At 43.0% G+C, this 24,457-nt stretch overlaps 1 protein-coding gene across 6 annotated transcripts; it reads right to left on the reverse strand.

The window, feature by feature from the left end:
* Window positions 1–1,284: 1,284 nt before the first annotated feature.
* On the reverse strand, window positions 1,285–24,248 carry LOC135919725 (galectin-4-like). 6 transcript variants are annotated; one of them, XM_065453586.2, is made up of 10 exons: window positions 24,060–24,248; window positions 22,686–22,777; window positions 20,260–20,473; window positions 17,643–17,765; window positions 15,275–15,487; window positions 13,642–13,752; window positions 9,609–9,644; window positions 8,817–8,882; window positions 5,681–5,794; window positions 1,285–4,919 (listed from the first exon to the last, which is right to left on the reverse strand). In XM_065453586.2, the coding sequence occupies exons 1-10, from the start codon at window positions 24,081–24,083 to the stop codon at window positions 4,824–4,826; spliced, it is 1,089 nt and encodes a 362-aa protein (XP_065309658.1). In that variant the 5' UTR covers window positions 24,084–24,248; the 3' UTR covers window positions 1,285–4,823. The 6 variants fall into 6 exon arrangements, with proteins under 6 accessions (XP_065309658.1, XP_065309659.1, XP_065309660.1 ...); XM_065453587.2 differs by lacking the exon at window positions 9,609–9,644; XM_065453588.2 differs by lacking the exon at window positions 8,817–8,882 and having other exon boundaries at window positions 24,060–24,247.
* Between the last annotated feature and the right edge of the window lie 209 nt (window positions 24,249–24,457).

The raw sequence follows: 24,457 nt of genomic DNA on the forward strand, positions 1-24,457 counted from the left end.
GGTATGAGCCATCAGCAGATCTCTTTCAAGATACGGCGTGCACACCACCGCGCCAATTACGCAGTTGCTGACGGCATAGAAGCCCCCCTCTTACACTGCCTCCCTACTTTCCACCTTTTCGCACCCAAGATTGAGCCGCAATCATCAGTGCCCCTAGCAAACCAGTCGCGAGCCCCCCACGGCCTTTTGTGTGACAGAAGACGGCGCGTTTGCTCTCCGCCTTCCTCCCTCACGCGGGCCTGGTTGAGCCGCGATCATCGGCTCCCCTCGCATGCTTTCACTCGCACATACAGCATGCGGTGCGTGGCATAGGGCTATCGCTCGTGGACTCCACGGCGACGGCAAAAATGCGCCTGGAGTGTCCATATACAGTTAAAGCTCGATCCAACAAAACTGAATTTTACGAAGTTCCCGATCTAACGAGAAAATTTCCATTCCCTGGCAAGTACCCACAAGGTTCAATGTTGGCACCAACCTGAATTAACGAAAGTAGCTTGCATTAAACCCAATTTAACGAAGCATTTCCAGATATAAATACGGCAAGTAAAAAAAAGCTGTAATTTCTTTCTAATTTTGATACAGACGGGGTTTTTTTCAAGAGTGTGTCCTTACGCTATTGTGTTTAAACATCTAGGCACACTAGTCACGGTCCTAGCTTTTTGACGAGGCTGCACGCCTCGCCCACGCACGGAACAAAGGACTTGGCAGTCGCTAGCATTCTTACGTACCAGATGGCGCTAGGGGCGGCAGTAGTTGGGCTGCCCTCACGCACTTTCTACATGCGCAGACGTGGGTTAGCAGCAAATACAATGTTGCGGTACCTTTTGCGCGTCACTTGGTTACAATTTTAGATTTGGAAGGACCGGAAAATCCCTTACTCGATTTTCCATACTTCCCGATTTAACGAAATAATTTGAGCATGGTCATCACTTCGTTAAATCAAGTTTCGACTGTACTTCATGTAGCAGGAACATGGGACAGCTAGTAGCGCGCTTCACTGTCCGACGAAACAGGACAGTGGATGTGCAGGAAAGAGTGCAATGCTGCAGAAGCGATGCCAAAGACTTTGTCTTACAATAGGCATTAAAACAATGACAGTAAGTGAAGCAATAGTAGTGGTGTGGACTTAAATGCCATGAAGCCTCATCCACAAACCTCCCTTAAGTTTTCAGAAATGGCTGAAATAGACAGTGCAGTGTGGACCTATGCACAGATTGCTCAGTGTTCTTTGATCGATGACTTTGTATTGTGATCCCACGAGAGTGCTGTTCATAACACACAACATAAGGAAACAAAGTCAAATAATTTTATTATGGTAACTTTTTACAAGCAACAGTATATATTAAAAGTGAGTGGGAAACAGCAAAATACTGATTCTGATTTTGCTGCATTACAGGAGCTATATGTCTCTTTCACATGTTTGGGCACTGCTAGCAGAAGCCAGAATAAACATTGGGATAACAAATTGCCATGTGTGATTAAATAAACAAGCATTTTCTGACACGTTTTAAATGAGAGAAACACCTTGTGCAAACGAAGGTAAAAGTGCCAGGCTTCAATAACCGTCACATGCTCAAGAACACATTCTGCACCATGTGTTAGAAATGCACGTTGAAGGGTTTGACATATTGGGCATCGGCCACTGGTGGCCTTTCTTGCATTAAAGAGGTGCAGATCTTTAAAATGTGAATTAGACTGCAGAAGACAGTATTTGGCCTGGAAGCATGTACTTTGGAGAACTGAACACTTGTCCGCATTGTTCTTAAGAAATTTTGAGCGCTGCTTCCTCCTTTTAGTGCCACCGAGCCTCATCCCAGGAAAGCAACGTTCATTGACACAGGCAGCAGAGCCCAGAATAAAGTGCGCGGACTTCACAAGTGCTCATAATATTTCACTTGCGCACTGCAATTAACAGTTCTGAGATCTGTGCCATGCACAGAGCAACATCAGACTAAGATGGTATTGCTTTACAAGACATTTTAGAATCACGTAGCATGGCGATGCAAGTGGTCACAGAGGCTTGCATGCAGCATGTCACAGCTGTTGAGAACACTACAAAAGAAAGCATTCTCTGTGTTCAAGCTGCAGTACTAGATTCGTATGCCTTTCCTCAAGCTTTAGAAAAAAATAAAAACAGTGCAAACTGGTGGGACAAGGCAAAGTGTTTCTCATCATAGACCCATTAGTTCAAGCTGTTTTCATTCTAAACACCAACAGCAAGCGCTCTTGAAGTTCCTTGAGTTCAAGCAGCAGAAATTCAGCTTGTCCGTAAATGTATTAACCTTCACGGAATACTAGCTTACTGGAGACGTGGATGGTAACAACAGGGCTGGTAGTGGCATCCTGTGGTATTTTGTCCGACCACAATGCATTAGATACATTTGCATGATACGTAAGTGTTCTTGTCAAGGAAAATATTTTTTAAAAGTGCTGCATGGTAAAGATTACGTCGCTGCCGACACATTACACCAGCAGCTAAACATAATGCGGTTGGTTACTGCAATGATGCCACTGCGTTCCATCTGGTTAAATGCTGCGCTACCAAACCAGTCATTTAAGTCTTTTGTAACCCAGTATCCCACAAAGGCCAGTAGATTTACATACAAGCTAAAACTTCCCATTGTCTCTAAGACCCTAAATATCCTCTCAAATATGCATTTCTTCATTCAGCAGCACAGAACCTCAATGCTCTAGATAGAAATAATGGAGCTCTACACTGAAATTCCTGCACCCAATGCAGTCTCCACTAGCCAGATACGTATTGCTTTTGTGATCACCATATGGGACGCATGAATAACAAGCCGACGGTGAAGACATTACACAACTCCATCAAACATGAACAGGGCAATAGACTCAAAAGAGTACGCATATCTGAGCGTTAAAAGCCTTTGAAGAGGTTGTATACTTCACAACAACAGACTAATTGAAAGCCCGATTCCGGCCGCTACAAAATATCAGTACAGCAAGACTACAAAAAGGAAGAAAATGGGGGTGGCTGCTAGAACTAAACTGAAAAAAAGAAAAGAAAGAACATCAGAGGGCACTGCGACATCTCATGACTTCATGCATTGCGTTACAGCCTAGGGGCAATAAGCACAAAGAATAGCACAATATATGGGTTTGGAAGAGCCAAGCATGACCAAAGGAAAAATGCTTTCAAGCAGAGTGCACAACTTCCAAACTTTTACAGCAAAGAGCATCAAAGGAGTTTACACAGCTATAGTAAAGGCACTCAAAGAGTCGTCGCGGTGCATTCAAATTCGAGTGAACAGGGCAGAGAGGTTTCATGATAAATCAATAACAGTTCCTGAGAGACATCAAATCCACTCCATCATGTTACCCTTGGCATTGCTTGTCCTAGCGCGTTCCGGTCTCGAGCTAGCCTTCGAGACAACGGCTGCAGACCTGATACTGCCATGTCACAATGCAAATACCACACTAACCGAGGTTCAATCTATTTGTGCAGATTGAGTGGGAGCCAGCATTAGTGGACAGAATGGCTGCATGCAATACATAAAAAAACATTGCATGATATTTGTATTGTGATGCAGCAACACAGTGTCAACAAATTTGCAATGGAATCAACTTTTCTGAAGATGAGTTCAGTGCTTAGAAAAAAAAATTTAAGCAACACTATCTTTGCCAACATTGGCAAGCCAGTGAAAATGACAATATCTACCTGCTTATGCCAATGTAATACCAATGTCATAGTCATATACAGGTTGGGTCAACACTTCGAGTTCATGGCATGGCAATGTAGTGAGATAGCAGTCGCTCTTATGATCCCCAAGGGCTAGCTTCACACAGTTGTGAAGTGAATACACAGTTGTGGCTGTGAATATAACAACCATTTCTAGCCATTCTACCTTCCGTCACTTTCTTCAACTGTTCTGCCACTTCAGGATGTTGAATCTGCAACTTATGTGCTTAGAAGCTTATGTGCTTATAATTGTGCTCCATAAAAACTCCAAAGCCATTATAATCACATGCTTTTGGCTTCCGCTCAAAGGCAAAACTGGTTATCTTTCAAGCAACTAATTATTTCACAGACATCCAAGAAGCATCATCGAAGCAAAGTGACTACATTTAAGTCAATGGGCCAAGTAGACTGTACAGGAGTTTCTCAGATGACAGGTGGTTAGGGACGGCCCTTCTACATCAAGTAAAATCTGTGGTCTTGTTCGATCCAGTGAGAAAGTTTGCAACAGGCATTTCTGAAGAAATAGAAGGATGCAGTACAAAGGCCGAATTTACACTGATTAATCATGCCTGATGTACAAGGTGCTCTGGCACCGAGCCTGTAGTCTTGAAAGACAAGGCTCACCAGCTAAGCCAATTAGATGCACACAAAGTCCAGGATGTTTGGCATTGACAGTCTCAAGGTTTCTGCATTGCGCAGACAAAAAAGAAATAAAGCAAATAATAATAGTGCACCTGCCAAAAATAATGCATCTGCGATACCAAAGTTTCTCATGCGAAAATGTCTGCCATCTCGGAACAGCATGATTTACATGACATGTCAATCGCGATGTCATCATGATGATGTCACATAAATCGGGATAGCATCGTGACAAAACACCGCAACTGAACATCTGACCACCGAATGTTATGATAATGGTGCCTGCATCTTGTGAGTGGGGTGTTGGAATCGGAGGTTTGGCCAATTAGCATCCAAGAACATGCTCTTTCAATTACAATAGAGCGACTGGAATTACAACTTTCATCACAGGTCTTTATGCCACATGACATTGAGAATAACATGGTGCGCAGGTATACATATAGAGAACATCATTGATGTAAGAAAAATGTCCAGAGGATGTTGTTCACTCTTCTTCGCTTGAGCTCGAACTGCTGCTGCTGCTGCTCCACCCTTTCCAGCCGTGCTTGTGTTTGTGCTTGAACATCTTTTTGGGCTTGAGCTGCAAATAAGCAAAAAGGACACATGTAGCAATAGATCAACATAGCTTGCAATGGCTGTACGTACTTTTGAACATACCAGGTTTTTCTGCAAAGACCTCAAGCAATTTCGCAGATAGGTAAAGGTGATTGCAGAAACACCCAGTATATATAGAAGACTCCACATGTGACCACAGGTAAAGGCTCACTGTGGCAGAGGTCCCTGAATTATATTTCGACAACTTGAGGTTCTTATCCTCCACATTTACAAACGAACCTCCCGACGCTCTTCCTCCACTCCACTGAGTTGAGCACGGCGCTGCCCCTCAGCTGAAGACGACGCTGCACATCTCAAGAATATCCGTGGATGATCATTAAGCGCAGTGACCACTTCTGCAAAGGGATGACACTGCTATCTACTTTCTTGAGCTGAGGTGGAGTGGAGGAATGTTCTAGAATGCGTGCGTTAGACGTGTACCCTAAAGCTTGGTGCACGAGCATTTTTGTATTGTGCCTTTATTGGAACACAGCTGCTGCAAGCTGGAATAAAACGTGCAGCAACTTCGTGGTTGGCAGTCAAACGCCACAGCCAGTGGGCCGCTGCAGCGACTGTTCTGTACACATGCCGTCACGTCATCAGTTTTCAGCGCTGGTGAATAACGACAAACAGTTCTCAATAACAATTAGGCCAAGACTTATGTGCCAGGATACCATTCGTAGCACGGACACGCTTTGTTGGCTGAACGCCACGGATTACAGTGCATTCTCACTGCACACTACTCACCTTTTTTGCCAGAGCTGCACCGGCGAGCGCTGTGGCGCCGACGGCCAGTCCCGTTCCGAGAGTGCCAGCACCAATGGGAAGCGGCATGCTGGACTTGGGCTTGTATCCATGAGACTGCACACAGAGGAGGACAAGAAATGTGGATGTGTGGGATGCGAAACGCACACAAACTCGCACTGCAACAGCTGAGCGTCTACTTCTCACAGACTCCTTAAGTATACTGGGACTGCCAGGCGTCTTTAGCAAAATGCGCACAAACTCACATGGAAATAACTAAACATGTACTTGCCTAACTTCGTAATGATGCTGGTATTGCCTGGCAATTGTAAACTTTAAAAAAAAAGAAGTGACATTACATGAAAGCTGCATGCCAGCACAGCTAGGCTCACTGAAGCGGCAAAGTATGAAATCTCTTTTGATACGATTAATGCAACAGATATTGAGCATTCTTGAGATTACCGTGAGCGTAGTGGCATCTTACATATGTGTTTCTCAAGTGATTCAGTGCTTCGCCCATGTTGAGCCCAGTTTTCCTCTTGAATTTTCACATTCATTCACCACACTAAGCCTGTTAGACTTACTGCACGGTATTTGCCTTTTCCATCAGCTATCTACACGCACAGAGACCAAGCCAACTAGGACATCATATTGTCTCAGCATCCAAGATTTAAAAAAAACTGTTTATAAATCTTTTGGTGGTTCACTGATGCTTGAAAAGCTAAGTCTTGATTTTTTTAAGCATAGGAATATACAAGAGACTAATTTTTTTTTTTTATGATACTGCTGAATAATCCCTTATTTTATCTCGCATCATGCCAGGTTGTACGATGGCCAAGCATTCAATGTATATTGAAGCAGCTGCTGAGTGTAGACCCCATGAAGTTTTGCCATCTGCAATGGCCAGGCCGCTGACTTTAAAGATTCTTACATCTTCCTTCTCAAGCAGTGGTGATAATTTTACGCTCAATGCAACAAGTGACAGCCATTGTGAAACCTGGCACTTCCATCAGTGTGCACAACCACCTTCAAGCAGTTAGTGATCACAAATTCGTAGACCACTCCAGGTCCCCAATGTTTCAAACATAACAGCCACACATGCAAGCCAAGTGAAGAGCCAGGCAAGAACAACGAAGCAAATAGCACAGAGTTTGTCTAAAAGAACACAATAGTCAAGCCAGCTGACATGTGATTGAATCTTCAGAGGTGTTCTTTCCAATAAAACTGGCAAAATTTGTTGCATCAAGCTAGTTAAAAGCAGACCTTTCCAAGGAGACCTGCATGGCATTGTCATAATGTGTGTACCCTGGAATGTCATGTGCACGCCTGCTTGATAGTGCTAGGAAGAGTGACACCATTCGCCATTTGCACTCGTGCATGACAGTCTAGAGGGGAACATGTTCTTGTGCCCCGGCGGAGGAGTTTGTAGACGGTCCACTTCAGCATCACCGGAGCATAGACGTTACAAATGACTAATGGCGCATGAGAGTGCAGCCCACCTATTGAGCGTGCAGCAACTAACAGTCACGAAAAAAATGCGACCACTTTTAATGTCCCAGGCTGTATTGTGGGTTAACCACTGTGTGCAACATACTTTTGAATTTCACAGGACGCAACATATGTAGTTAAGAATCACTGTACAGCAGTCATCCGTAAACCCAACTCTGGTTAATTCGATCCAGGCCATAGGTCCCGGCTGGCACCCGTGCATTTATATGGGACCAAACTTTCGTTATTTTGACCCTAAAATTGACCTTTGCGAGATAATTCAAACTTGACCAGTCACATGCACGCACCTACCTGATGCCTACGGTCAGCCCGACAACCACCCCTTTGGTCGCAGCGTCTGTTTCAGCGGAGCTAATGCCACAGAGTACGCTTCGAGCCCACATCATCTCTCATCAAAAACCTATTTCTTCCCGCCCTAGGAATATTTTCAAGTTATAAATGTAGCTCAAAATGTTTGATTACAGTATTTACCCAATCCTAATGCGCGCCTCAGTTTTTAAAAGAAAACTGAATCAAAAATTTCTGCGCGGTGCAAAATGTGACGAAATTTAAACCAAAACCACCTTCGCAATGTTTGTACGTTTTGCCGCATAACATAAATGTATTGCGTCACAGCTAACTTAAAAAAAATACTCTGTGGTAAAGCTGACCTTAGAAAACCGGCCACTATTGTGCAATAAATTTTCTTCCTAAAAAATTGGGTGCGCTTTTTATTTCTACTTTGTTTAGGAGCTTTAATGTCCTTTTTACGTTAGTTCACGACTTTGGACATTTAGAAAGTTGGCACGCGTTTGCTTCGGGGGCGTGTTGGAACCGGATAAATGTTACTAATCTGGTTTCTCATTTTTCCTGCATCTTGTTTAATTCGACCCGCTGGATAACTCAATCTATTTCGTGGGTGCCATCAGGGTTGAATTAAAGGAAGTCGACTGAATTGTAATAAAGATTCCTTGTTGCAACATTGTTCCGGCTACTCATCTTGTTCAATGCATGTGAGCAGCTACTTCTAAGGAAATACCGGTAACTCATGAGAAGAGTACATGGCCATAAATTTATTTCATTATGCTTCACTCCTGCCAATTTTTTTGTTAATATCTGCTAATGCTCTCGAGTGCAGCCAGGCCAGAGTACAGCATCTGAACTTCTCAATGCTGTACAAGAGAAAAGTATTTGACAACATTGATGAGTACACATGAAAGCACATCGGGAATGCCATTGCATAATACAGCAATTACAGCTGTTTATCTTGTAGGCACTAAAGGTGCTTCCAAATTAGCGCCTACAGCAAGCAACCCATGCAAGTATTAACTGGGCACAGCTCATGTCAACAGCTGTCAGTCAATCCAAAAACAACAAAGTCAGATCAAAGTTTGAGTGATGCACAGAATTCAAGGAAGATGGAAGTATTGAAGAAAGACACAGCTTCAACCAGAGGCTCAGTATATAAGCAGGCTACATACAGCATGCACGCCAGCAACAACAGAGGCGACAAGGATAGGTATGGTTAGAACAAGTCGTGCTTCGTGACAGCTGGTCATCGTGTGATGTTAGTGACAGCTGAAGTCAGCGAGGACCAGCAGCCTAGTGGCTGCTGGTCTAGAGAGCAGTCAGCGATATGTAGGTAAGCCACCTTGTGATGAAGGCCCGAACCCAGGGCGGCTCCCGCCATAGCTGGCACGAAGCCCTTCTTGTGACCCTGGCACGAGAAGACAACGGTCAAACAACACATAGACACACACGCCAACCATTGCCAGTCTTTTTCTCACAAACAAACACATTAACGGGCATTAGGTACATGGGATGCTTGAAACTGCCATAAATTGACAAACTCATATTAGGTTCTCACAAATGAGATGCACAAACCACTTGCATAAGAGCCCAATTTCGCAAACACACTCCTAGCTGACGTGTTTGCCCAGTTATAACATAGAAGCCCAGTCCACACGATGCTAACATCATGTCAAATGTGTTTACACAATACATGTCTTTTGGGCTGCCATGTTCAAGCCTTATAGTTCAGTGAAACATATCTTCAAAAAGGGTTCACAGGCTCGCCACTGTGCACACACACTTTTGACAGATGGTGTCAACTGCGCACAATGTGAAGCATGAGGCATAAATTTGCAACTCACTTTACCTATTTCAATATGCAAATGTAGAATGTTTCTTCTCAATAATCATTGCAAATTTTTCTTTCTTTTTTTTTTTTCCTCATGGGCACCCCATTCCACAGGCATTGTGTGCAGAACAACCAATCAACTCGGAGAAAGGATGAAGAGCAAAAAAACTGCAGACATGTCAAATGCAGATACATTTTGCTGAACAGCTGCACAGCACACACATGCATTAACAAATGCTACTGCATGCAGACTCTTTCAAATGGAAACCAAATGCCAAAAATCTTTTTGCGAGAAATCCTTACTTCGACAACATTTTTTGTGAAGGAAGAGAGTGCATCCTGTGGAAAGAAATGGACACACGTGGACAAGCAAGGTTACAATTATTTTCCCCATACTCAGCATGAAGAAGTGGATGCTAGCATTGGTGTCAACATATCACTGACATCATGTGTTGTGTTAATTGAAATAAACATGCAATTTCCATACCTGCCAACCTGTGAACTTTAAAACTCGTAAAAACACTCACAAACATGACAAACGTAACGGGGTGAGGACAGAGGAGAAAAGTGCAGCATGCATTGTGTTTATTTTTGCTCTCGGTACACACCTTTTGTGGGACACTTGCTTGCTCGAGTTACGATTACAGTCTAATCCTGTTATACTAATGAAGTCACTACTGACATGGCATGAGAAGAGCTTCGTTATACCTGATATTCATTATAAACAATGTATATGTTACACTGCAATAATGGTGAGGTAATGTTTATTTACTTTGTTACATCCGTGTTTGTTATCAGGAGGTTCGACCTACTTACGTTCCGATATAGGACATAGGGAGCAGCAAGTTAGGCACAGCAGGCTTGGGAGCAGCACAGTGCTTTTAGGTCACAGTGACTTTTTTCAGTGACTTTTCCTTTGCCGGATTAGCCCACTACAGGAAGTTGTCCGAATAAACTTGCTCGGAGCAAGTAGCCCTATGCTTGGCATCATGCATTTGCATTGCCATGAAAGGGCGGCACAGTAACCACAATTTCTTGCACGCTTTTCTTTTTCTTCAATTTTGCTCACCCCATCCTTTAACATCCTGCATTTTTCATGTTTTTTATGCAGGCTCAAAGCCAATTTGGGCTCCTGTGTTGCTCCATGCTTCTTTTGGGTGGCGTGCATTTATGCTGTGCTTGTTTCCAAATAACATTGAATGGCGCAAGCTTCAAGAGCGAAGTTGGCAGTACAGTGTGACACACTTGTGCGCAGTGAATCCCACCTTCCTTACAGTAAAAAATTTGCTCTCCGCTTTCTGGACTAAGGAAGCTACCCACCGTGGGTGAAAAAAGAATTTTTCATGCTGACTCTTGAAATAAGTGTTTATTCTCTCTCGTACTAAAATTCATTTAATACTGAATTTCTCAGAGAAATTTTTCAGATGGTCTCGATTTATATGATCATCAGAATCGTTTGCATAGATGTTGCAGCAAAACCCACCTTTGTTACATTGTAAAAAAAAAATTTCTTAGCAGAATTCACCTTTGCGAGAGAAATTTCTTGCATGGTCTTACTTTATATGGATTACTCACAAACATCAGGATTACTCACAAACACACAAAAAATTATTATTTCTTTTGCAAGCCATTCTTTTACCGTTTTTAAAGGCTTAAAACATATTTGGAAACATAATCTACTTTTTGTAAAACCTGACATAGACATTCATAAAATCGCAGAACAAGCCCGGATTCGTAAACATTCCCAGCAGTTTGGGAGAGTCGGCAGGTATGCATTGCACAAATTATTCCAAAGCTGCATGACCATCAAAAAAAGAACTATTATATAGACACATGTAGAGTCGACCACAAAAGTTTACAGACCATGGAATCTCAGAAATGCTGAAAACATTTCTGCAGCCTCACAGTGTAGCCTGGTATTCGTATTTCAAACCTCTACTAGTATATACAAACAACATTGTGATGTATGGTTTTACTGGCTACTTAACAGGCTGCTTGAAAATTCGTTTTCAGAGATCCTGTGCTTAGTTAAATTTTCTGTTTGTCTGTACACAGGTGCTTGCAGAGTTATACAGAAAGAACAGCTGCTTTATTCCTAATCCTGTGTTATCACTTCATGCTAATTGTGGGAAACGGCAAAAATCTGCTACTACTTCATCTGCAGCGAGGCACGCCAATACATCCTTGCCAGATGCCCTCTCTACCCTCACTCTCGGAAGGGGAGGTCTCAAGTGGGACCGCCCAAATCTCCAAACACCTGAAGAAGGTGCCAGAGTTGGATGACCGGAGCGGAAGCAGTGGAAATCGGCATCTTCCGAGAACCACGACCAGAGAACAGCAAGTGACTTTGGATGCAAGACACTGCAGCACTAAGCAAAGGAGAATGGCAACCCTGCTTCTTGCTAGCCTGCCTCCTGCCCGTTTATCGAGCATCAAAGAAGCTAGTGCATCTAGTTGGGAAGCCCCAGTAAAATATTGGCTCTGTTTGGCTATCACTGTGTGTGTATGCCGTCTCTGAGCCTGCACGTGCCAATGTGCCTCAGTAGCACACCGATCAGAAGCACCGAGGTACGTGTGTGCACTTGGAGGCCACACAGCGTCCGTGGCGCCTAGACCGCAGCACTGCAGACCGAGCGGAACCCGCTTAGTTTATGCAAGACCGACCCAATCTTGTGCAATCATGAGGGGGGGGGGGGAACACAGTGCTTCTGTATTGAACACAAGACCACCTTTGCTGATCTGCCTTCCTGTGCACCTTTGTTCAATTCTATCTCTTATTACAAATATATGCAGCTTAAAGTGCAGAAAAACTTGCAGACAATTTTGCAGCGAACACACAGTGTTATTCAAACACCTTTCCACCCTGTGTACAGCTGAAAGCAATGCAGTGAGTCGATACCAAAGACGGTGATACTGATTACACATAGTATTCACATAGAAAATTAAAAAATTGTGTAATGAACCTGTAACAGCAAGCTATTCACTGGGAAAATACGAGCTGGGCTTGGCATCACTGACTTGAAACGGAGCGCAGCACAGGTCATACAATGAGCCTATGTGTTACACTAATGAGACAATGAAACATCTGCACACGCAATCAAAATTTCACGGTACACAGCACAGACCACAGAAAGAGGAGCAAACAGTGCCAACAAGCTAAGTCAAGTCATGTCAAGAGTGCAGCAGCAAATTTCCCTCAGAGCGAACCAGTATTTGCGTGTTAAGCAATCAGCATCAATAGTTTGTCCTCCTGCAGCCTAATCCCATCTGCTGACATGCATCTGAGGGTGCCTGTGATTTGTCGTCCTCGAATACCCAGTACATCCCAAGTCCTTTCAGCCAATTAGCATTAGTGTACATAGCATTTCAGACATTCCAAGACAACAAATCAAAGAGACGCCCAGAACATGCTGCTCGGCAAGGATCGCACCACTTTTGAGACGCACACCCAGTTACCACACATCCAACTTGCCTACCACACCTAGCACCAAGTAAGTGCTTGTGCCATCCCTGCAGCGCGTACCCTCCTGCCATCTCTTAATCTCCAATCTGCACTGCAATGGTTCTCCACAAGTCGAATGATGCATACTTGCCCAATCAATTTTTCTCCCAGCATCCATGCCACCAGTTACCGTCTCTTTTTATCTTTTCTGGCTGAGTGAGCCCAGTTAAAGCATGGCCCGCATTTACTGCCAAGACGCAGCACAACCTTCAGCATCTTTGAGAGACTCGACGTAACGTGCTGCCACACTCTAAAAAAAAAAAAAGTTTACACCGTTTGGGGTGTATATTTGCCACACAACAATAATCGTCTTCTGTCTTGCCCGCATTTCCTTTCTTTAATGCTGCAAGCCCGGTAATTCCAGGTCACAAACGGCATGTGCATTATCAGCATGACAGAGCATTCTCGACAGGAAAGGAACGAGCGCAGCGTTTTCAAGAGAGGAAATGTGGGCAAGACAGATGACGACCATTGTTGTGTGGCAAATATACAACCAAAAGGGTGTAAACTTTTCTTAAGAGCACAGTGTGGCAGCGCAAACAGCCAGTGTGCTGTACCAATGTAGAAGGAACTTCTCCTTGATATCGCCAAAATTTGGGCTAGCTGTTTGATCACCTTGAAGTTCAAACAGTGCCAAACAGTACGAGGACAGAAAAGGACGTGCTTTTCTGTCCTTTTCCTTTGTACCCATCCTTACCTTGTTTGGCACTGTTGAAACTTCCAAGATCTTCCCCTGCATCCTTCATCTGTTGCTGGCTACAGATTCTAACACAAACATTGTCACAAGAGGGTATTTGCAAGCACAAAGAAGAGGAGTGAAAGGAGTGTATCTACCATCCCATGCTTGAGGAGCGAAGAGCCTGCGAGAGCGGCAGCGCCGGCTGCCAGTCCGGCTCCCAAGCCAGTTCCCAAGCCGGAGCTGTGCTTCTGGTCTCCAGGATGTGGCTACAGGGCCAATTAGGCACACAGAGATGGGAAAGCGCAACAGAGACCAGGTGTACCGTACTTACTTGAATATTAGGATACCTTTTTTTTCTCTCCGTAAATACTGTCAATAATCAGTCAAAATAAGTGCAAAGAATAATCCCTTACTAATCACTATGCTTTTTTTTTTCCAAGAGACATGATTATGTCTGAATGACCGTATGACCAGCATAATGGTCGCCCTGCATCTGTGCTCAACCTATATTCGAGCGAGTACGGCTGTCAGAGTAGGAAAGAGGATGCACAGTGAATAGCACACACAAAGACAGTGCACAGAAAAAGATACGGAAACATGGTACTCGAACAACAACACAAAGACATTTGTTTCTATGATACATATTTTAAAGAAACACGATAGCATGTTGTGAAAGTGCTTTTTAATGAACCTGTAGGCACGCTTAACTTCAGCACAGTGAGGAGCATGTCATTAAGCACTGCCTAAATAGCAGAGCAGCTATCCGGAAACAATTCAGGATGACAATGTTCAAATATGAAATAGCTCTGCAACTAGGCTTGACAGATTATACTCGAACAACAACACAAAGACATTTGTTTCTATGTTACATATTTTAAAGAAACACGATAGGATGTTGTGAATGTGCTTTTTAATGAACTCGTAGGCACGCTTAACTTCAGCACAGTGAGGAGCATGTCATTAAACACTGCCTAAATAGCAGAGCAGCTATCCGGAAACAATTCAGGATGACAATGTTCAAATATGAAATAGCTCTGCAACTAGGCTTGACAGGTTATAGCCACATATACCCAATAAAAAACGAGTCAGCAGAAATTTCAATTAAGTTGGATGAAGCAATTTACAGTTACAGAGTGTTTGCCCTCCATTTCTGCCTTCACTCTGAGAGGTGAGCCTATAGGCAAAAGCACCGTAATGAGACACTCTGGTCCCTCCGTCTTTGCAGCCAACGTCTAGGTGCAACAAGCAGATGCCCGCCGGGAAACAGGAAAGGCAAAACACATCCAAATGAAAATGGCTCAATAGCATGAGCTGCTTTTGCCAAGGTTCATAAATAAACTAATCATGCTACAAGTTTTCCGAAACGCAGCATCACCGCACAGATCTATCCATAATCCCATTGATTGAACCTTTTAGCCCACAACAAGACGAGTCACACCAACAAGCCCAAACAGCCATACTAATAACCTCAATATTTTTCTTGATTTAACAAAATAATTTGAAGATCCACCTGAACTTTATCATGACTGAAGTTCAACTGTGCAAAGCCGAGGGGCGGCACATGTGCTGTTTTGTCACTTGTTGCTCCCATCAATGTGGAGAGCCCATGGGTTCCATTGAGACAACCAATGGACACCAGCTTTCAGGGGGCAACACGGCAGGAGACATGCACAACTGGCACCAACATAACTATTTGCACATGGAAGGTATCCTTGAGGCTAGCTAGCAGCCGGCCACTGCTAGACACAGCTGCAGAATATCTCAACGAGCAGGGCTCTGCATACTCACAACGTACTGCACTCCTGGGCCATGTGCTGGGTAACCACCCCCTCCAGGATATGCAGGCTGCATACCAGCTGTAGGTGGGTAGTACCCGCCACCTGGTGGGTAGCCTGCCTGCGGAGGGTATGGTGCGCCGAACCTCGTGTCGCCGTAGGGCGACACCCGGCCAGACGGAGGTGCCACTGGCATGGGCATGGGCATGCCGGGTCCTAGTGGCATCTGCCAGAGGAAGAAGTTTGATGCTGGCTCTCAGGTGATGAGATCGAGCACAAGGTACAGTGACAGATTGAGGCAGGCTTTAGTCATCTGGCAGAGCAAAGCACCTTATTTCTTTTAAAAAGTGAGAAATAGCCCTGTAACTTGCTGCTGCTGGTAGTTCTAACTCACTCGGTCAATTCTCATTCATTTACTGATTTGAAGCTATGACAGTTCCAGGTCCAGATCCCCATTGCAGCTATACAAGTTGAGGCAGAGAAGAGAACCAAAAGTTGGCACTTAACATTTTTTTTACTCAACCTTTGCGATGTTGGTTGTGTGCGTGTCCTGTGTCACCACGCTTCTTTCTTTTCATCTTTAGCCCCTGCCTAGCAGTGGCTACTATAGATGGACTGATTGACTGAACGATTTTATAACCACAAAGAAATACAGGAGCTATGACAGACGCTGTGGTAGGGGGCTCCGGATTAGTTTGCATCATGTGAGGTTCTTTAAAAGACCACGGTACACAAATTGTTTTTCTATTCTATTCCCCATCAGAATGCGGCCGCCACTGCAAGGAATCGAAACCTCGACTTTGTCCCCAGCAGCAGAACGCCATAGCGACTGATGTAGCTGAGCTTAGCCATGTGGTAATGCACATTAAATGTTCAATAAGCACAACGGTCCTTCCACGATGACTAGTTGCACGCTCCCGTAACATGTTTAAACTAACACTTCTCTGACCCATTCCAAAAGCAAGAGCCACTGCAGTAATGAAAAGCTGTAGACTGATCTCTTTTAGCTACTGATAATTCTGTGAAGTACAGTAAAGCATATAGCAATCACATTAAGACCCTACTGAACGCACATTCTCAAGTTTAGCAGCCAGCAAACTTACTTGCAAGATGTGGCACATAAATAGATGTAACAAATATTTTCAAGCCAATTGTGACAATAAGGCAAGAAATGCCACAGAAACTTGAAGAAATTACACGGTGCAACGTTTTGCTGTAACATAGTTTTTTAGCTCCTGCACCATCAAGAATGAAGCACAGACTGCCATTTTGCATTTCCAGATTTGCACCAAAGTCCTGTACAAATTATAAAGTAAGTGTAATTTATTTTAATCCCACATAGTCAGACATGTCACAGCTGAAACACTTGATTTCACGCCTCCAAGCTCTAAATTAAGTATGAGAAAGTTAAAGAAATGCAGACGTTTTTGATATGCTGGGACAAGTCTTCTGTTGTATGTAGTTAAGAAAACCAATGAATAATTAATTGTTATACTGATTAATTATGTATGCAAACAACACTTTATTGATGTTTTATTTATTCTTTTTGGCAGGTTTCATACAAATGTATTCTCCTTAATCAGAAGTACAGGTGCACAAGTTTTTTTTTTAATTTTCCGGCACACTGAATGGTGTTTCAATTTTGTGGGGTAAGTAGTTCAATATCTTCAGTCTACAGCTGACCTTATTCTATGCACACAAATTACAACACTGCAGGCACTACTCCATACCACAAGATGCAATCCTTACCACTGGTGCCTGTGGTGGGAGAAAAAAATATGATATAATGTAAATATTTATGCGGATGACTTCAATGCATCTAGTTTTCTTTTTAAGAACATAGCTCATAATGTGACATGAAAGCAAAAAATTACCAGAGCCAGCAATGGGTAACAAAAGCATTGGAAAATATTTACTGCTAGCAATCTAATTTCTTTGCACTTCACCAACCAAATCAAAACAAGCACATTGCTAATTTAAAATGCATTCTATATGGCAAATGGCATCAACACAAGTTGCACGCACAAACTAACGTAACAATGCTCATGGAGTGCCTTTGCATCCTACGAAACACAGGCACTAATAAGGTGGTTAACTAAGCAAATTAAATGCCATTCCTATAGCTAGCAAAATCTTCTATTGACAATGCCAAAGTGTGCAGTGTTTACAAAAACAAACTAGACCTAGGACAGAAATGAACTGGGAGCAAGGAAAAGCAGGAGAGAAAGCAATGCGAAAGGTACTGACTGAACAAACAGGCACATGCTTGCTGGCTACAGTTTTTTTTTATTTAGTCAAGGGTAACCATCCTTGCAGTGTAACATTTCTGCAGCTACAGTTTCTTTAAAGAGCTCTTAGTTTATGTTACCAGCATTTCTTACCGATGGGATTCCCTCGAACTGAACCAAGCTGATAGCCGTATCACCGTCCATGGTGAGGTGAGTCACTCGCTGAATCGGAATGCGGTGCCAGAACTCTGTGTAGTGCTTGCCATTGATGGCAATCTGCAAAGCAACGGTTTGGCTACATGAGAACCCAAAATGAACTGAACTCTCATCAGCTCAAGAATCTGTTTGTTTACGTGTATCCTGCCTGGCATGCAAAGAACACGACCGATTGGCCAACCGACCGAACGTACTTCCAGAAGAAGCCAACTATCATGTGATCATGCTCGGCCGTGGCTTCCTGCGTCAGAATTAAACTTTGGCCATCCTGCTTATCAGTGTTGTAGCCATCGGGTCACACTAATTTCAACTTGTTTTGAACACCCACCTAAGCCTTGAACTACGCGATACTTCAGGTCAGACCACACACAGGCTTGTCCGGGCGCACTCACTCCTGGCCGCTCCTCGTTAGACGCCCTGGCAGATTTCGCTTGGTATTTAGCTATCGACAGCACTATAAAATATGCAAGTTGCATGTGGCTACTATCCGGCAGTCAAGCTGATGCAGGACAAAGCCGGTCTGCACCATGTAGCACAGCCCGATTGGAGCATACGAGCACGACTGCGCACTCAAGCCCTGTCTTGCACAAAGCATGTGCCTAGTTACTACAGTTGCGTGTATTTGCGGTTTCCTTAGATACCACGGACACCGTGTGGTGCCGCAACAAGTACGCTGGCTAAGCGCACTGCAGCTCGCTTAAGACAAATGCATTTGGCACGTCATAGGTGCCAAAATGGGAAGTAGTGGTGTCTACATGAACACAAAAATCAATTTTGAACTGGCACGCACGGTGACGCCACGGTTCATGCCCCGAAGCGTGGTGGGCACGCCTCACTCCAATGTAACCTTCAGAGTGCAAATAATTGAAGAAGGAGCGGAAGCACTGCATAGGGAATGTTTGATTGCCCATAACTCCACTTCTGCTGAACGCATGGAAGCACATTTTGCAGCAAAGTATTTCTGAAACAGTGTATTTTAACTTAAAACCCATTTCTCGACTTCGATAGTATGGTACAGGGCCCCTTAAGAGAAGAGGCTGAATTCCATTGACATAAACACGCAAAATTTTGAGGTAGGGCCTCAAATTTTTGAAGAGAATTGCTGGAAATTGGTAATTTAAAACAAACAGAGAAGCTGGAGAACAAAGTTCACAAACTTGTAACCCTGCACAAAAAGCAGATATTGCAATTCTGCAAACTGCATCTCTCAGAGCATCTGAAACAGGCAACTTTTATAAACAAGCTCACAGCTTAAGAGGAAGCTTTAGCTCGGATGCTCCTATTTAAATACATGTAAAAGGAGAATTCGTTTTTCTCGGCAACCACTGCAGCACATTTGGACAAGGTTTGTTGCATTTAAAAGGAAGGCTTAAAATCAAGACAGTGAGTGTTTCGACCTTCTGATTTAGGTCGTCAATTTTTTATTAAAAATTTGCAAAAATCGAAAATTTTCAGAAAATTCATCAAGTTTAAAACTCTGTAACTCAGCAATGAAAAAAGATATCACAATTCTGTTATTTGCATTTCATAGGACATCTAAAGCAGACAAAATTAATACGTTACACATGAATCTTAAAAAATTTAGTAATATGGAAATACAGCTTTTGCAGAACCCTTGTACACAACATAACGAATTCACGTAAGATGTAAATTGACAACCGCACTGAATGTTCCAATAGATGTACTTTACAGAACCGCGATATCTGTTCTTGATGCAGAGTTCTTAATTTGTAAACTTTGTGCTTCTATATTATTTTTTAAAATTTCAAATTTTTGACAAATTTTTAAATGAAATTCAGGAACTAAATCGGAATTCCACTTTCAATGGTCACTAGAATTTAACTTTCTCTCTCAAATGCAACAAATTTCATTAAAATTGGTCCAGAGGTTATCTCAGGAAAGTGTTTCTGCGTTTTACATGTATTTTAATAGGCCGCGTCAATAGTTGGGCGCAAGCTAAAGCTTTCTCTTAAACGAAACTGTTACAATTCTTACCCGGGTTTTGTAGGAGTCCAACTCGCAAACTAGTGATATATTTCCAAGTGGTGTATAACAGTTGTGTCCCCTTCATATGTCTGCACCAACATATTTCTACTGCGCCTAATAATTGACTACATGTCATGTATTATCACACTGGAGGGACTTGCACGGGAAGACAGGCAAGAAATACAACATAATTTCTTGCCTCTAAAACTTGTGCCACTAAAAAAATTACAGCCAAATGACAGTTATGTGAAAACGCAGTTGGAAATTATTAAAAACTAATGATGTGGCTGAAGATAAATTCCCTGCTCCCCAATTACTTCAATTTCTTTCTTCAGTTACTTTCTCCGCATACATGAAGATCATCCTTCAGAGTCAAACTGCAGAATTTCAAAGAAAAATGACCCTTTAATGTTCATAACATGCCAGTCAGTAACAAGAACCAACTTGAAATGTGATTACATCTCTTAACTGCATTTCGGTCCGAGAAGGATATGGGTATTTTTGTCACTTCGAAGAAGCATCAAAATCCCACTTCAAAGAGATAATACCAAGGTGCCTGCCAAGTTACCTTGTACTGGTCATGTTCAACGAGCACCAAGAGCTCGAAGCTCTGGCCCGCGACGAGCGGGAATGGGTCACCGTGCGACTCTTCGGGTCCCCACTGTTGGGCTTGGATCGAGTTGCGGACGATGCGCGGTGGTGGCGAGAAGACGGGACTCAGGTGAAGTGCGATGTCGTCGCGTGGGTGCACATTTGGCCCGCACTGCAGGTTGACGGCGAAGCTGCAAGACAGTCAGTGGATGAGAATGGAGTGCTGTGCCACCAAGTACTGACAGGAAATCGGTTGTGAGCGTTATTTCTCCTGTAAGGTAGCACAATTGTTATTTTTGGTACAGAACAAACAAGCTTCACCGACTGACTGATGGAGTCTGATGTCCTGTAGCACAGGTTCTACGAGATGCTGCTGTGGAGGGTTTCCCATTAATTCTGACCACATGGCTTTCGTTATAGGCATAGCATTTCCTGTCTTGCAGGTTTTCTTTCTTTTTTTTGTGTATGTTACGCAGAGGTCGAAACTCTTTAAACAATAAAAGAAGGATTTGGAAGGCATAGGAACACCCTACGCAACTTACTATAATGCTTGTATCTACGAACAAGTTTTGGTTTTGGTAGCCTAAAGGTGGATGCATCATGATGCCATGACACATAGGCTCGCTTGGTTCTTGCAATCGCTGCAGCTGGCATGTTAGCGCATTGAGAAGAAATGCGTGAAACATTCTTGTTCACTTTTTTTTTAGCGATGTCAAAAGATCTAAAATTATATTGCTACACAACATCAGTAAGATTTGCTCTTTGTCATGCCACTGCAGGGGTGCTGATGACGCCCCAAGTTTAGCATCTTGCAGGTCATCTTAGTGTCAGATTAGAAGGTCATATGTTTCTCAAACTTCACAATAGCTAAACGTGTGGCAGAGTTTCTACAACTTGCAAAGTATGCATCAATATTCCTTTATTTATTGCACCCTACACCTTTATTACATCCTTTATTTAGTGTGCCCAACACCTTTACGTTTCTTCTATCTAGAGCATGGTATACACGCAATATTGCATTCCATCTCTACTAGGATGCGGCCGGTAATCAAGCGCAAAAACTCTCACAGCAGAATAATATAGACACAAAGAGCAGGGGCTGTATTTGCTATACATTTCATGATTCATTCTTCCCATGTTCCCTCAACGGCTCCAATGCCACCTGGGCACCATGCATGACAAAGCCAATGGCACCAAGCGGCCAATCTCGGCAATGACATCGTCCGAGCTGCGTGTGAGCCACATCCGAGGCAGTGAGAAAACATACATACAGTGAGAAACATACATACAAAGATACATACAATGTCAACCATTACATAGCAAAACAGATTGTTAGAAAACACAGCCCCAACACCGGTATTTTACTAAGAAGATGCCTTACCTTAGGGCCAACTCCAATATCACTATGCAAGCAGATTAGAAACACAGATATGTTTTCCTTGAGTAACTATAAACAAATTTGAATAAAATTTGCTGCATCTTAGAGAGACAGCTAAACACAACCAACTGTTGGAAACTGAACAGTGATTTGGACTGCAATTTTTTTTTCAGGAAATTGTAACAGCTTCGTAAACTAAAAAAATATACAAAGCACCAAGTTTACAACAAAATTTACAACACTCTTACTGCACATCAAAGAAACAAACTGACTGCCGTGATGCCCTCCGGCCCTGGAACTTTTTTTAACTGCAATAGCAGATGGAAATAATGTTACCACAATCAGTAGTTAGAACCAAGTTGGAAGTTACCACCTGTGTTTTCTTTGATGTCCCTCTCTCTGTTTCCTTCCGTTAGGGGCAAACATGCCCTTTGCTGGAATGCTGGGGAAATCTTATTCAATCTGTAATATCATGATTTGATGTCAACCATTAAGTACTACATGTTGTGCTATCAAAAACTATGATCATGTGGCTAGTTTGTGTAGGCACACACTTTTATAGTTATGTGCACATACATTAGTGAGCTTAACTATGGTGTTATGACAGTGTGTTTATCTCCCCATTGCACATTGTCAGGAACAGTGATCGAGTACAGCATTTGTCAGTAGGTGCCTATAGCTCACTGTATTATTTCATGAGCATTCCTCATCCTCTCCCCTAGTTCCTATCGCTTACTAATGCATGCTGCAACCAAATACTACATCCAGGCTCCAACAAGGAGCACAAACTTACAAAAAAACATATCTTGACAAAGCTCGCTTTGCTTTGTTTTCCTCTCTTACAGCCACACCAGCACATTTCACAAAGAACCATGTCGGAGCGAACACACACCAAACTAAGCAAATTAGTTTTGCAAGAAGCAATTTATAAGAATCTGGATTTGCACACAAAAAAAGAAAAGTGTTTTGTGGACTGGTATCAAGCCTGGGACAAACATGAGGAATTAAGGAATGTATGTACACACCATCTTGCAGAGTGGTGAGGCGTTCCCTGGATGCGAATTAGGGTGCCAATGGAGAGGACACCCCCCGGAATAGGTCCAACGTAAGGGAGCGGCTGAAAACATTGCGAGCAATGTACAAGTCGTATAAGTGTCATTCCAGCTACAGATGACACATTTAAACCAGACATGACTGCATGACGTACGAATGATCATCCAGTGCACTCAAATTGAATGCTTTAAGGCGACACGATAAAGTCAAGGGTGTGGGTTCGGGCCCCACTGGCGCTAAGTTGTATTTCTTTTTTTTTTTTCGTCCACTTTCATTTTCCTTAACCTTATCATTTCTATACTTCGATTAAAAACCACACATAATTTCCCCTAGGCTTTCCTTGGCTTCATTAACTGTTGGTTTAAGAGATTGCGACTATTTCTCTTTTTTGCACTCAAGATTATGGGATAACTTGCTATAAATGAACAAATTAAGAGTTGTGTAGTGAGATATACAGTTAATGATACATAAACATTATATAGAGCAGCAAAAATCTAACATGAAAGTAACTTATCAGTTATATTATTTTGTTTGCAAATCCCCTCTGCTCCCAACTGTAAGAAGTCAATTTTCTGTGGTATTTAGCGGGTGTGAGATGGTACAGGAAACAACGTCAACGATTTGTAATTTGAAAAGTAATGCTGCACAACTGACACGTTCATTTCGAATATGTGATTCCCGACTTCTTGCCCAGATATTTCGAAGTGTGTTAAGCAGAACTGCCAAAACAATTCGAATCCGAAAGTACACCGGTCGTATTTAGCTAAGTTAGACCTTCACAAATACAACAGCGAATTTGAAATCATATGACACACACAACGTGTGCAACTGGACAGTTCTTACGTCATACCTACATGAAAGACAGTATGAACATTTATTTTAAGAATATATACCTCAATTGTCTATACTCAAATTTCTCGAGTGGCGCCAGATTAGATTTCTCCGGCGTACTGCGAAGTTCATTCACGCCGGTATTAACCTGCGATTGGTACATTACAGGTACAGAACGAGCACTAACCTGCCACTTTACCTCCCAAACAGTGTCAACGACCGCGTTGATACCATCAAATCAGAAACATCAGTGATACGGCTTACACACGTACAGACAGCTGTCAGCTGTCCGGACATGTCGCGTTTGATGTATACAAATACGACGTTTTCTGATGACTACGCATCAACGCTACCCGCCCAAAGAACAACGCGAGATGCGGTGAGCGCGCACGGTGGGAAATGTTAGTACGAGGACCCCCCCAGAAGCCGTGCCCGATGCCCACTCAAGCAAATGCGCATGTGGCATTCCATATATAGGCAATACCGCAGTGTCGCCATGTTCAGACAAATCTTACCGGGTTGTAGATGGGAGAAGTCATTTCTAATGTTCCTAACGGTCGACTACAAAAACGGCAGACACTAGGACACGAACACCGGGAGGTAGAGGGCCATTATACGTCAAGTCGACAACATTACACCACACTTGCACCCGAAACCGTAAGTGAAATGCGACTCACTTCCGCCCACTCACTTCATTGTTAGCAGGCGATCCTCTCTGTAAGGCGATCGTTAGCGGTTGTTTTCTATGACATGTCTCCTTTGCTGGTACAAAGGCATATTTTTTTAGTATTGTATTAGCACGGCATATTATAATTGAATTTGATAACGAGTACATCAAGCGATGGTTATATTGCACGAATTCGGATAGCACATAGAGTTTCATACAACACTCTAAGAACAGTTTACACCCTTT

The sequence above is a fragment of the Dermacentor albipictus genome, chromosome 7 (genome assembly GCF_038994185.2).
Source record: "Dermacentor albipictus isolate Rhodes 1998 colony chromosome 7, USDA_Dalb.pri_finalv2, whole genome shotgun sequence".
Classification (NCBI taxonomy): Eukaryota; Metazoa; Arthropoda; class Arachnida; order Ixodida; family Ixodidae; genus Dermacentor; species Dermacentor albipictus.

Excerpts from the sequence above, each read along its gene's own strand:
- LOC135919725 (XM_065453586.2), bottom strand. The coding sequence starts at position 24,083 with ATGACTTCTCCCATCTACAACCCG. Across the intron at positions 20,474-22,685 it reads CCTCACCACTCTGCAAGATG|CTTCGCCGTCAACCTGCAGT; the intron begins GTGTGTACATAC and ends ACTGTCTTGCAG. Across the intron at positions 13,753-15,274 it reads GCCCAGGAGTGCAGTACGTT|CCACATCCTGGAGACCAGAA; the intron begins GTGAGTATGCAG and ends TTGGCCCTGTAG.